This window comes from Parus major, chromosome 2 (assembly GCF_001522545.3).
Source record: "Parus major isolate Abel chromosome 2, Parus_major1.1, whole genome shotgun sequence".
Classification (NCBI taxonomy): Eukaryota; Metazoa; Chordata; class Aves; order Passeriformes; family Paridae; genus Parus; species Parus major.
Window position 1 is genome coordinate 25076460 of NC_031769.1, and position 14656 is coordinate 25091115.

Sequence of the window (14656 nt, forward strand, 5' to 3'; positions counted from 1 at the left end):
GGGGCAGCGTCCCGCCCGCGGGGGCGACGCGGAAGAAGGCGCCGAGGGTGCCTCCTCTCCGCGGGGCCAGGGCGGGAGGAGGCGGCCGGGGCGCCGCGTGTCACGCCGGCGGCGAGAAGGGCGCCCGCGGCTGCAGGGACAGCAGGTGCCCGGCTGCACGGCTGGGAAGGAGAGGCGCCAGAGCAGGGGTCTCCTTGGAAAAGCGCGAGTCCCTCGGAGCCCAGCGGAGGGAGCAAGGTGCCCGGGGAGCCGGGAATCGTTGCTCCCGCCCCCGCAGCGGGGACTTCCTGGGCGGACGTCCGTAGCAAGGGCTGGGTTGGGAGAGGTCTGGGAAGCTACGGGCACAGGCACTTGTTGCCGAAGGACCGTGTCAGCTTTTGGAATGAGGAAGGAGGAGCCAAACCTTCCTTCCAGCTCACCGGTACTGTGGATTGTTACACGTCTCGTTTCAGTGCGATTGTTGGCCTCCTGTACCGAAGTGCCTTGCTTTGATGGTTTGTATTTTCTGGTAGAACAAGCGGGAATTATTTTGAAAGAAATGCTTACAACATTAGATATTTAAAGTGGAAAGATACGATCTGTGCTTAGTCGATAGGAAACTGCAGAAGCTCACAGAAATCCTAGATGCAGACATCAGTAAATGTACAATTTGTGCATGTAGCTGCATTAAACTAGCAATAAATATGACTTAAGGAGCAGAAGGCCTGTTTGCACAGCTATGTTTTTTCCATATTTTGGTAGAGTTATTCTGGTGTGTTGCTTGACTATTAGGGACATGGGGGTAGAGATCAATGCCATTGCTAATTATGCAGCTCTCAAAGGACATTTACATTATTTCATCATGGGGCCTCAGAGCTTCCCCCTTTTTCTTAAGTAAGGGATACAAGAAGAAAGAATCTGCTCTGTTTGTGGGTTTAACTTAATCTAATCTTAAAGTGATTATGGAATGACAGTGGGAGAAACATGTTTCAAATTAGAGTTGTGTTCTGCATTCTGTAAATTTAAAAATCCTAGATTTGATGGTTGCAGGTTTGGGTTTTATTGGTTTTACATGTTACATTGTTTTGGAGTTGAGGTATTTCTGTTTGTTTGTTTGGTATTTTGTGGTATTTTGTTTAATGTGTTTCTGTACATGGTCCAAGTTCGTCCGAGTTTGTAAGAAGATATTAATTTTAAAAGTGGTTATGTTGTTTTCTTTTGCCATATATTCATATTGCATGGTTTTCCCCTAAATTTCCATTGGCTTGTGGAAGTGACTGGCTTGTGGAAGCAGGGGGAGAGCAGTAATTTAGATTAACATGTTGAAAGGCTCACCAGCAGGGTGCACAGAGGCACAGCCCCATCAGAGGAGTCAGCCCCTGGTTCTGTCACTGGAGAGCCACCAGCCCCATTGCCCAGGTGTGACATATGCAGCAAGAGGAGTCCCCCAGAAGGGCTGTCTGGGACAGCGTACAAGATCAAAGGGGCAGAAAATTTGGGTCATATGGGATGCAAGAGAAAAGCATCTTGTGGCTGTACAAAATTATGGGGCGCTCCTGGGAGGGACTAAAGGAAGGTGGTTTGAGGAATAAGAAGTATGTATGGGAAAATAAAAGGATGAGATAAAGGGCCTGGTCAGTTAGAAACAAGTGGCTGGTCATACTGTCTGTGTCCTGGGCCAGATTGCCTGTTCTCTTTTCTCATTAAGGTGCCTTTCTAACTGTTTTGCTGGGCAAGAGGACTCTGTGCCCTATTCTCATGTGCATACTGAGCTCTTAAGTGCCAGCAACTGAAGATCCACAGTGATTTGTAGGGACCTGTGTCTGGTGTGCCAGCAGCTGGAGGGACTGGAGTGAGTGAGAGCCTAAATGCCCAGCAGCTGGAGTGGGGACTGAGCCACAGATGCTTGTGTGTCTGCAGTGCCTGTAACTGGGGAGGGTGCAGTGCGTGAGTACAGTTTTGGCAAGGATGCCAGTGTGTGGTTGCTTATGAGTGTCACACAGGGCTAGCCTGTGAGTAGGATTAGGAGGCTTGGGAGCCAGGCTTTGAGGCAGCTGTAATTGTGGGACAGGTACTAGTGAGATCAGAGGGTCATCAGTTTGACAATGGAGCAGGACTCTGGGGAGTCTGAGGTTTCAGGGCTGGTTCCTGAATAGGTTGAAGGTCTGAGACCTGTTACAGAGGGATCCTCGTTATGTGTATGTGTATATTCCCTAGCAGCAGACCATTGTCCTGGGCAGCTATGGGGAGGAGCAGCATAAGGCTAGGCTAGGCCCTGTTTGTGTCTGCATGAACACTTGTTTTTATCTGTGCTGATCTGTGTGGTCAGCCATGTGTATTTGCATCTTTGCATTCACAGCCTGGCTGGATCTGGGCACATGGAGTTGCAGCAGCCTTGACGTCAGTGGGCTGCCAGGTTCAGCAGCCCCTAACACAGGAAAATTAGTTTTTCTGTAAGCTTGAAGATGTAGAAATTGTTGACTCATGAGACTTAAATTTGAAACCAAATCTTCAAGGACTTTTGCATTGTGATTTTATGTTTTACGTTTTAATTTTATGTTTACGTTTTAATTTGCGTTGTGAATTTTAAAATATTTGTTGGTTTGATTGATGTGAATAGGGCTACCTACATGAATAGCTAAGTATCTGCACTAGTTTAAGCTTCCATGATAGAGCAGTGGAGCGTAAATTAAATTCAAACCTAGCCTTTTATTGTAGGTGTTTTTTTGAGTAGTGTGTTCTTTAACTCAAGAAGTAAAAATAGAGATGTGAATAAAAACAGGGATGTTTCAGTGACCTGGTTGGTTTTGTGCTTACCTTTTCCTTCTCTGAGTGTTATGGACTCATATCATCAAAAAATTTGAGTTGGAAGGGACCTTTAAAGATCATCCAACCCCTTGTAAAGTCCAACCCCCTGCCATGAGCAGGGACAACTTTCATTAGATCAGGTTGCTCAAAGGCTCATATGACCTGGCCTTAAATGTTTTGCATGTCTTCCCCCTGAATAAATCCATGCGTGGAAAAGAATATCAGCAAGGAGTGGGGATGTTTATCATCTGACAACTGACCTTCCTTTTAGGCATTTTCTAGTTCTTCTAGTGTAATGCTGTAGTGTTCAGTTATTTTTGCTGTCAAGTTAAAAGACTCAATTTATGTGAAATACAAAGATATAAAAAATGAAAATTTCTATCCTGTTATTGTTGGAGTTTACAAACATGTGGATATACACCCACACATGTTTATAGTGACCCGTTCTGTTGGTATAAAATTGATAGAATGATAAGCAGATTATTTTAGATTGAAAACTGTAACTGGAGGCATTTTGTACCAAATAGGATGTACAGCTACTACCTGCCCTGAGAAATGCTTTTTATGTGTGAAGTACTGCCTAATCAGCTTCTGATTTCCAATGTGATGAATGCACTTTTTTCATTTTTCAGCATTTCCAGCACATTTAATTTTTTCCTATATAACTCAGTTGTACATAATTTCATAGTTAAATGAGCAGCAATTATTTTCAAGTTATTTTAATTTTTTTTCTTGCCAAGCAAGAGTAATTTTAACAGCTGTTGGAGCAGATAACAGAAATTGTATGGCAGAGAGACACCTAATATTGAAAAGTAGAGCAGTGGAGACCTTTTATTCTAGAAGGTAGTGTAGCTATACTGTGGGCATGCATGGGTTTTTATATTTCCCCATTTTGAATATACCAAAAGAAGGCATTGTTTTATTTTGGCCATCTCCTTATGTGTATTGCAAATTCTGAGGGGACTTTGTGTTGATAATCTTAGTACAGTATAAATAAAAAATAAATAAAAATAATCTTAGAACAGTAGATCCTTTGCATTGTCATAGGCTGCTTGTATGCATGGGGTTTTGTTAAAGGTTTTGGGAGTTTTGCCCTATTTTTTTTTTGGCACCTGATCAAAATACTCATGTTTTCTTCTCAATTCAGTGGTGTAAAAGACAATAGAAATAAAGCTGGAAACGAAATTTTTCAAAGCCTAGGTCACAAATGATTATACAGTCAGCTTTTTACTTTGTGATGTGATGTCTAAAGGTAATCATTTGTCTCCACCAAGATGTAGTACTGAATTGAGGGAAGACAATGTGCAATTAAAAAATTGTTTATATTAAAGAACTACAACTCCTTATCAATCACAGTTACAATCATTTAAGTTTTACATACCCTGTACATTTCTTGATTTTTATTTTGTCCTTCAAGTTGTGTTTTCGATTTTTATTCCTTTTTCTAGCAGCGTGGAAAGAAAAGCATTAGCATGTGTGAGAGCTGCTGCACTCTTAAATGGTCTTGATCTGCGTGTATACGGTAGATCTGGTAGATTTCTGGAAGTGGCAACCTAACAACATGCACACAGGCGTTCCATCCTTTGCTTTCCCTTCAGGAGAGCAGAACAGACAGAAAGCTGGGATTTGGAGTGTGTGTTGCTGCACGGTGATTCATACAGCTTGCTTGGGCACAGCCTGTTTCCAATACCCAGCCCAGGCAGTGAGACAAGGGGGGGCAGGCTAATTGATTTGTTTTGGTGGCTGCAGCTCTTCTCTGATCGATGGTTTTCATCGATGCTCTGTGCAGTCCATAATTTTCCTTTTTGGGCTCCCTCATGAACTAAATTGGTTTCTGCCCACTGTCATTAATAATGATCCTAATGGAGGGAACATCATTGACTTGTTTATAAGCCTCTGGCTTGAATTCAGTGTGTATTTAATAGTCAATATTTTTGTAGTTTAGTCATGAGTTACTAGAAAATAGCTCAACTCTTTCCGAAATGAAAAACCCTCAACAACTTGAAATTGGTTTTCAAGTGTTAAATATATTAAAATTCATACTTATTTTTGATGCACAAAACTACCTTATGCAGGCATAGCTGCTGATTTGATTTAATAAAAATGGTCAGCCAAGTCCTTTAGTTTTTGAGGAGCAAGGGTGTGGCTGATGTGAGGGGGTGTTTTTATTACTGGAATACAAAGTTTTTGAAGTGTAGAAGAGGCTTCAAGGATGATGTACTTTCTTCTTCTCTTCCCTTGAAAAAATGAGTGTTCCTGTATGAAAATTCAGATTTTGTCTTACTCTTTCTTCTGAAAGTCAATTCTCAGTAATTCTTTAAAGTGTAAGGACAACTGCCCTACTTTGGGAGTAGATATGCTTTTATAACTCTTTGAAATCTGTTCGTGATTGACATATGTTAAGAATTTCTGTAATATACATTTGGCTGGAATTTTAAGAACATCTTGTGACCATGTTGTATCTTGACCTGTAGATTGCTATTGATCATCATCTTTTAGATTCATGAAAGACTTAGCTATTACATTTTAAAGTGCAGTTTTCTAGGCTGAAGAGAATAAAAAAGTGTATGTATATTACAGTTTTATAAAGCTACTGCATTTCAGTGTATACTTTCTTGTTTAAATGTTGTATAAATATAATTAATAGGTAATTTTTATGTACAGCCACAATCAATGTATGTACAATTTTATACTGATATTTGCATTGCTCTTGTACTTAAATTCCTGTGCAAGCCCAAGAGAGCTGAAACTGAGCTAGATCTGAGTTCTCTACATTCAGAGATTTAGTCCTTGATTTCTTCCTATAGTTTTGGATTTGATTTCTATGTTAAGTCTAATGTATTTTTCATTTGGTTGACAGTGTCTCACCTTCAGGAGATGGCCTCTTCTAAGTCTTTGATGAACCTTCTAACCTTCACTTTTGGCTCAGCAATAGGATTTTTCGTCTGCTATCTTCTGTTTAGCATTATACTAGAAGAACAGGTTAAGATCCAGCCTCATGTTCTTCACAATGATCCACATGGTCAACACTCAGCAGATACTGACAACAATCAGCTGCAAGGACAAATGAATTTTAATGCAGATGCTGGACAGCATAAAGGTATTTTGTTACACCTGGCTGATTAGCAAATGTCCTCCCTTTTCATGCATTGCTAAAAAGGTTGCTTTGTCAATACCAAGAATTTATATGAATCATTTTCATTCAGTTTCCCCACGTTCAGATTACATCTAAGCAACTTTTTCTCCTGAGGTCTACTGAATGGTGGCTTTGTTTATATTTTTATTACAGTAGTAATTTTCTTTCCTTAGAGTCCAACTGTTTGACCAGCTTCTGTATCCAGACTTGTTTGGAGCAAGAACTTCTCAAATGAACTACTGACACCAAATGTCAGTTTTGCTAAGCATATATCTTTGCTAGCATTGTAGATGTGTCTGGGTTTCTTTTTAGCCTTAAGAAGCTGATTTTGGACCACTTCTAACCTTATCTAGCCTCTAAGATAAAACTAAAATTTATTTTTTTTTTAAATTGCTTTTTGGTACGATTAGTAAAACACAGAATTGGAGCAGGGGGGCAAAGGGAGTCACTGTGGGCATGATTTGCCAAGCTGATTATGCAGCAATCCAGGCACAGGTTGTTGTTTGCAGTCAAAGCCAGAGAAATTCTCTTGCTCTCTGATTATTTTTATTTTTCCAGACAAGGTAGACCCTTCAGATACTTCAGGAATACTTTTACACTTGATATATTTCATTAATGAAGTAATTCTAAATCCCAAATACAGAGTGTTTGAGTATGGACAGCTTAGGTGAGAAAAATGGCACTGCAATGCATTTGCTGAAGCTGTTAGTAGGTAATTTGCTATTTAGGCATATTTAAACTCCAGACTTTGTAAGATGAGTGTGTGAGTGTTTTACATGTAATTGTAGAATATTTAAAACAGAGAAATGTGATGTATAGTTGCGTAAAGTATAAGCAGGAATATTTTAGTACTAGTTATGCAGATTTCACTGTCCATGAAATGGGCATTAAACTCTTTTACATGAGTTAAAATCTTTCTGTATGTATCAAGTTAAAGTGTTTCTTTGAGAGCATGAATGCTTTGGCAGCTCAAAAAACATTGTTTCACACCTCAGATAACTGTGTTTATTCAGCTGGATTGCTACAAATAAAAACATGCTATCAACAATAATAGTAGTTTCACAGTATCCTAAATGACCTAATGTCTTAAATTCTTTCTGGTTTACCATTGGCTTTATTCTTAAAACATATTTTGCTGTTTTAGAAATATTCATTTGACTTTATTAGTTAAAATGAATATATATATAAAATAGCTTATTAGCTTTTTGGCCTTTCTGTGTTGTAATGATTAAGTTGTATTCATTGTGAATGGCAGAAATACTCTGTTTTTAAATTTTCTTTAGTCTTCCAAGACTATAAAGAGGTTACCTCTGAGTAGTCTTTATGTACAAATCAAGGTTTGCTAAAGCCACACTTCCTTGAACAGACACCCATTTTGATATGACTTACACTCTCCTTTATCTTGTGAAATTGAAATAGCTTTAAGAATTTTAATCTTTGAGAGCCTTGTTTCTTTCCTTCCAGAATTCAGCATGGAGTTCATTAGCTGGTACATTTGGAAGCAAAAGCCTCTTTCTGTCTGCATGTCTTTTCTGATCTAGAAACAGAATGTCTGAGGAGGGGGGAGGGTGCTGTTAGTTCATTTGGCAATCATGTCTAATATGGTTTTACATCTTTCCTGTTTTTTTAGATGAAGATAAAAATATTGCAGAAGGACTGTATCACAAGGTGAAAATACTGTGTTGGGTCATGACTGGACCTCAAAATCTAGAAAAGAAAGCCAAGCATGTGAAGGCCACTTGGGCCCAACGCTGTAATAAAGTACTTTTTATGAGCTCTGAGGAAAATAAAGACTTCCCAGCTGTGGGTCTAGAAACCAAAGAAGGCAGAGACCAGCTGTACTGGAAGACTATTAAAGCTTTTCAATATGTATATGACCATTATTTTGATGATGCTGATTGGTTTATGAAAGCAGATGATGATACATATGTTATATTGGACAATTTGAGATGGCTTCTTTCAAAATACAGTCCTGAACAACCCATATACTTTGGAAGAAGGTTTAAGCCTTATGTGAAGCAGGGCTACATGAGTGGAGGAGCAGGGTATGTTCTGAGCAAAGAAGCTCTGAAGAGATTTGTTGCTGCATTTAAAATGAACAAATGCACTCACAGTTCCTCTATTGAAGATCTGGCACTAGGAAAATGCATGGAGATCATCAATGTGGAAGCAGGAGATTCTAGGGATACGAGTGGTAGAGAAACCTTTCACCCGTTCGTTCCAGAACATCATTTAATCAGAGGATACCTACCAAAAACATTCTGGTACTGGAATTACAATTACTATCCTGCTGTAGAGGTAAGTCCTGAGGAACCTGGTATCCATTGTGTCAAGTGCATCTTATGATGTGTGCGATGTGTGAATTAGCATTAGGTGGAGGAATTCAAGAACAGGACTTGGAATTTTTGCATATTAAAGCTGGAAAAAAAGAGTGGTTCATCAGTAGATTTTTTTCATTGTAAAGCAGCAGTCTATTTTTATACTTGTATTCAGCAGCTAAAGAATTTCTGTAGCTTAAACCAGCTGTATAATATTGTATTTAGTGTGTCAGGAGGCAGCAGCTTTAGCTAAGGCTGCAGTGCATGGGTGGCTGAGCTGTGGACAGTTTCATCTGTAACCAGTTCATAATGAAAATTGCCTATGTGAACCTGTCCTGTCATACCTGTGCTTGGATAGAGACTACTTTATCTGGTATCAAAATCAAGCTGTATTGATCAAACTTAGTAAGTATTGAAAGAACAGTTACATAACAATTGTTCTCTTGGGTGTCTCTAAATATTTAATCTTAATTCCAGTTGGATTCAAAATATTAGCAACTCTGCAATCAAAGCTGCTGAAAAAAGAAACCCCAAAACTGTGCTCCAGAAAAGTGTTCTCAAAGCTGAATTTGAGCTATAAAATATAAGTTGTGACAATTGTGTTAACAACGATGCTATAGCTCTTATTAATGTCGATAAAATCAAGATATTTAAAACAAAATTTTGCAATTACTTGTTACAGCTTTCTATCAGTAGGAAGTTAGATGCTGACAATATTGCCAAACAGTATATGTCAACACCCACAGGTGCAGGTACACACACAATTTGCTTTTACATTCTGTCTGGATGCTGACATAAGTAACAGGCGTGTATTGTTTCATATATAAATGTAGCTCATTTAGGCCTGCTTGCTGCTTCTTGGTGCTGTTTAAACACCAGCATCAAAAATTAAGTATGGAAAAGCAGAAAACCTCTGACGTTAATGAGGGTAGCTAGTTTTTTCACTGGCTTGATCACAGAAGCAAAAGACTTTGTCAGCTTTATTTTGGAAAGATGCCTTGGCAGATATGTCTGGTATATTTTGCTTGCCTAACATTAACTTTTGAAGTATATGTATGACTGATGGTAGTGAATTTCTTACCATTAAATGAAGTATTTCTTTGAATTCTCCCCGGATCTTTATCCAGGCATCCTTTGCAATTCTTGCTGATTGTTTTGCTTTGTTTTATGTTTCAGGGTCCTGGATGCTGCTCCGATTTAGCAGTTTCATTCCACTATGTTGACTCTGTGACTATGTATCATTTGGAATATTTGATTTATCATCTTCGTCCATATGGGTATTTGTATAGGTACAATCCCGATTTGTCAAAGAATCCAGAAGAGCAGAGCAAAAATGAAGCACTGGAGGATAATCAAAAGCTAAAGCAAAAACTTTCTGAGAGCTAACTTGACTTTGAAAAAACCAAAAAGAAGCCAGTAAAATGAGTAAGAGTCTCCTCAAACTTGTGCATGAAGCTTGTGGACTGAAATTACTCCTGGCGATTCTTATTTAAAAAATCAAGTTGGCAGCACTTCTTGTCACCCTGTGTACAACACAGTCTGGTGCTGGCTCTGACTGCTTGGGATAGTGTGACCTTGCAGCCCTGCTCACGAAGATTTGGGGCCCTAAAGCTGTGAAATTGGAGGTTGCTCTAGTACAATAATATCTGGAAGAATTTGTATAGAAACTAGAGTGGACAGGTTCACAGATGATTGTACCGTATTTCTTTTCCTTTTTCTGTTCTCCTCTATTTCCTTACCATTAAGCCAGTTCTAATATTAGAAATTGGATGCAATATTAGAAATTGAACACTTCACCATGGCTTTCTGAAGTATTCTCAACATCTTGCAGTTACTTTGTATACCTTGTCCTAAAAGTTAGGCAGAGATGGGGAATTAGAGTCTCCAATCTGCTTTGCCTTATCAGCAGAGTGGCAGAATTTCACCCACAAGATTAATCTGAATTGTTTCAGAAACAGAATTTACTGCTATGAATTACTTATAAAGTTTTTAATTCTGTTGTGCAAAACAATATGAAGTCTTTTGGGGAGGAATACTCTTCTGGAGAGAAACCCAGAAACAGTTACTGTTGTTTAAATTGCTGAGGAGATGCAAGCTGCTTACATATTTTCCTGTGGTTTTTTGTTTTTTTTCTTTCTTTCCCTTTTATTGACTTATGCTATTGGTTGAATGGATATAAAAATTCGTCTTGGCATTCTCAGCATAAGGTAGGATGCTTTTGAAAAGAGAAGTCTGTCTTCCATCCCACCTGCCACATAAGCCAGTAAGAATAGTATCTTAGTGAAGTTGCATTATAACAACTTGGTTTCAGCCACTATTATAATTAGTTTGTTTCCATTTTAATTTTCAGTAAAGGTTAAAATTTTCAGATACAAAAAACTGCACCAAAGCCAGTTTATTTGGTTGAAGTACTTAATTTAACTTTTCTGAACACTTTTTTCTTCCACTTTAAAAAAAGTTTTCTGTATCTGCTTCTTGTTACCTTTTTCAGTACAAAGTGTTACATGATCCTTTTTCACTGTTTTTGAAGCTGAAATACATAGTTATTCTGGTAAACAAGCCTGAATGCAGAAATCTTTCAAAGTGCATTAACTTTCTCCACTACTTCATAAATATCTCTGCCTTTTAACTGGAAACACTTTCTTAGTGTGGGACAAAATAGGTATTTTAATTACTGACTTTTTTTCAGAGGCCAAATGTATGTTTTATAGAGTTAATATAAGGCTTTCTGGTTTTCTCCTTTTCAAATTGAATGAACAGCAGTATGGGGAATGGGATTAAGCGTGACATGTAGTGTGTTTTTATTCCACACTTGAACAAAAGTTTCTTCATCTTTTTGTTATTTTTCACCTTCATCATATTGATGAATTTGGATATAACCTAATTACCTCCAGTCACTGTTTTGAAAGGGCACATAGTGGTAGCAGACAGCCTTATTTACTACTGCTGGTCCTTCAGGATGTTCCTGGAAGATGATGCTACCATAAAATACTGGATTTTTTTTTTTTCCAAAGATAATTCTAGTACAGGTTGGAGTTCTTTCTGTTGTCCAACAGTAAAGCCATGACTTTCTTTCTGACCATGCTCTGCAGTCTGATGGTAATTACTGAAACAGCTCATGGTGTTGAAATGCTGCATACATCTTCTCTGCCTGAATGTAGGCCAAGTTCGTCTACCAAGTATTGCTTAAATAGTTCCTGCAGGGTTAAATCTGTTAGTCTTTATGAGCAGCACTGCTTCTGAAGTACTGATAGGGACACGAGCTTTATTTTATGTTAATTGACTTAAGTAGAACATTATAACTGCATAGGTTTAAGAAAGAAAAAGGTCTCCAGTTTGCTGTAGTCAGAGGGATACTTGTCCAGAGGACAGTGTATGTTAACATGCTGGAAGGTTCTTCCTTCTGTGAGCTAAATGTTTATGCCACATGCAGCACAAACCAATCATATTGTGAAATCCATATGGAATTGAGAACTCAAATAGCATTGTTCAAACAAGCAGTTAAAATATTCGGGAATACTTAAAGAAGTTATAAAATGAAATCGAGATCCCAACCTAATCTCTTTGTAAATTCAGCCCATGTAGAAGATCTGTTGAAGTACTGTACAGTTCCTTTATTTCTGCTTTCTTCTTCAGTTCATCCATGGGGATTTAAAGATTTTCTACCCCAACAGGCAGAACTAATCCTGCATGTTTTCTGCAGATTTGTGTCGTATGTTTGCCCTGTGCTGTCCTGTGAAACAAAATCATTTCCCCTCCATGTTCCTTACTGTCCTGACTCTCCTGTCTCTGGCTTTCCTGTTTCATCCAGCGTAAGTCTCAGGTGGCCAGGAGGAAGCAGGATGTTTGAGCTCCACACAGGTTGTTTGCTGGGGTAACAAGGTAAACCAGCCACTGCTGAGCCCGGGGTGAAGCCTTTTCTCAGCAGCTGTTCTAGTTCTTATCTGCTGCCCACCTGAGGCTTGTGGATTTAGCAGAGCAGGGCAGGAATATCCCTTTCCACAAAATGTGCAGGACCTCAGAGAGACTGGAAAACTAAGGGAGCAAGTTCCCTTTCTGAAGGGAATAAGGCTAAGGACACACTACCTTGTGATAAATGGGTGACTTATCCAGAGAAATAAGTAGCCTTTTCTTCAAATGTCCATTCTTTATTTTAAAGTGTCCTTGTGCATAGGCCTCTGAATCTATTTCTTTTGCCTTTTTAACAGCACTGCAAAGATTTTTTTTTTTCTTTCCAGACAAGCTAGGAAAGTATCAGGTTTTACATTCTGTGATTATAACAGAGACCTGTTCTTCTCTGTTGAACTGTATTGCCATAACCATGAGCCAATGGCTCTGGAATAATTGGTTTCTATCTCATTGCCTTCAGAAGCCTCAGTGAACAAGGTTGGAATGTGAACAGTTGGTATAATTTTCATGTACAATATTACACTAATATTAGTACTCTGCTATTTCACTCTCAGGTCTTTGTGCTTTGAGAAAGTATTTATTGAGTTTGAGAATTTCTGCAGCCCAAGGAGACTGTATGTCAGATAGAGAGATTTTCTGAAGCACAGCAACATGGGCTTACTTAGGCTGTACAGATTATTGCTCTGTGGTTTGGTTTCTAAAAGAGGTTTCTTAATTTTATAAAACTTACAAGCTTTCATTGGTACCACAGTGATTTAAATTACCCATCTAAACATTTTCCTTGAAATTACTAGGCAGTGGATGTGGGAATGTCCCCTAGTGTGACAGAATAACATTTTAATCTTGTAAATGGTTTCTCTTCAGAAAGATTGAGAATGGCAAGAAGTTACTTCCTGATCACTGGATTTAATCAGAGGGAGAGTATTAGTGTTTGTTTGCAGAGGAGAGTATTAATCTTTGTTTGCAGAAAAACACCAATTTTAATCTTCTTTCACTCCCAAATCATTTTTGCAGTCTGTGTTCTTTAAAAGGTTACACACTGGTGATGTTTATACCATCTCTCATTTTATGGAAGCTCTTTTCACAGTACTTTTGCCTTTAAGGTCACTTTCTTTGTTTTGCTTTGGTGGGGGTATATATTAAAAATCACTTTTTCTTCAGCTGTTGCCATTTGTTCTGTTATGCTTGCAGAAGTATAAATTTCAGTGAGTAGCTGATAGATGTCTTATAAATGCTTTGTTATCTGAGCACTGTGTTTTGTCTTTGTATGACAGAAAAGTGTGGATTATTTCTCTGCTGTACTTGCTACTGATGCTGATAGTGCACGCACAGATTAAAAATAGATCCCTCAATACAGGACCACTGGGAAAGGCAGTTTTGTCCTTTTTCTGTCAAGAAATCTTCTGTGGAACTCCAAAAGTGTAATTTGCTTTGTTTTACCATATTGTATTTAAAATACTCCACAAATGTTATTAGTAGTCTAAAAGATTGAATATTGCTGCTGGACAGTATGCTCCACTTAAAACCTGTGAATGTTTCACTTTGCAATTATAGGTAGTTGTGTTCCTAATGGCAGATAAAAGTTGGTGATTTGTCTGGAATAGTCACCATAAGGATTTGTTTCTTGAATACCTTCTTTGAAGTGCCTTTGACCAATTTTTACCATCAAAATTAAGTTGAGAATTGAAAAAATAAAATAAGTTATCTCATACACAGTTCATGGCTGTCTTCATTTACCCCTCCTGCATGCTAGTGGTGTTGCATAGCAGCACAGTTTAGTCTAATAAAAATGTACTTGCTTTTTCTCTAGGGTGGGTACAGGAAATTCAAAAAGCTTTTCTCACTGGTTATGATTCTATGATTCTATATTTATGCTATTAACAAAATAGCAAGCTACCCAGCAAACAAAGATAGTAGATTTTTAAAGTGTAAAATGGGTAAGTGCTAGTACCAGATTCACACAAGCAGGCAGCTGTTTCTGCATTGTCCTGATTCTTCAGTGTCTCTGTATTACTGCAGATTCCTGAGTGAAATGACTACAACTGATACTTCAGAAATAAAGCAAAACTGTCCAAAATTAACTTCTTTTTTTTTTTAAAAAAAAAGGATTTATTCTTTCAGTGAACCTCATTTCTGAGGAAAAAAAAAATCTGTTAAGATTTAAAAGTTGTGCTTTCTAACCCAAATGTTTGTGCAGAATGGTGTTCAGCAGTAAAAGTGCTGGCACTTAGGCAGCTGGGAGGTGCCTTTACATCTGGAACTCTGGTTGTTGGACAAGGTGTTGGCACAAGCACAGTACAGCTGTTTGTCATTACCTTAAGTACTGTAATAGAGCCTGCTAATACTATTAACCTGGATTAATTAACTATTTCATTTCAAAGTGCAGGAAACAGTGACAACCAGTTTAACTGAGCTCAAAAGCTGCGATATTTAAGGGAACAAGAGCCAATTGAACAGACCATAAAAGCTCCTCTCAAGTTTCAGGCAAAGGTTATGCTTTTATGTG

At 38.4% G+C, this 14656-nt stretch overlaps 1 protein-coding gene across 1 annotated transcript; it reads left to right on the top strand.

Annotated features, from left to right (window-relative positions):
* The first annotated feature begins 312 nt into the window (after positions 1 to 312).
* On the top strand, positions 313 to 13863 carry C1GALT1 (core 1 synthase, glycoprotein-N-acetylgalactosamine 3-beta-galactosyltransferase 1). The gene is made up of 4 exons (XM_015619716.3): positions 313 to 494; positions 5648 to 5887; positions 7554 to 8221; positions 9418 to 13863. The coding sequence occupies exons 1-4, from the start codon at positions 383 to 385 to the stop codon at positions 9625 to 9627; spliced, it is 1230 nt and encodes a 409-aa protein (XP_015475202.1). The 5' UTR covers positions 313 to 382; the 3' UTR covers positions 9628 to 13863.
* The last annotated feature ends 793 nt before the right edge of the window (positions 13864 to 14656 follow it).

What these genes read in the sequence shown, in the direction of transcription:
- C1GALT1 (XM_015619716.3), top strand. Translation starts at nt 383, where the DNA reads ATGAGGAAGGAGGAGCCAAACCTTCCTTCCAGCTCACCGGTACTGTGG. An exon ending in CGAAGTGCCTTGCTTTGATG is followed by an intron (nt 495 to 5,647) that starts GTTTGTATTTTC and finishes TTTGGTTGACAG; the next exon opens with TGTCTCACCTTCAGGAGATG. An exon ending in ATTACTATCCTGCTGTAGAG is followed by an intron (nt 8,222 to 9,417) that starts GTAAGTCCTGAG and finishes TTTATGTTTCAG; the next exon opens with GGTCCTGGATGCTGCTCCGA.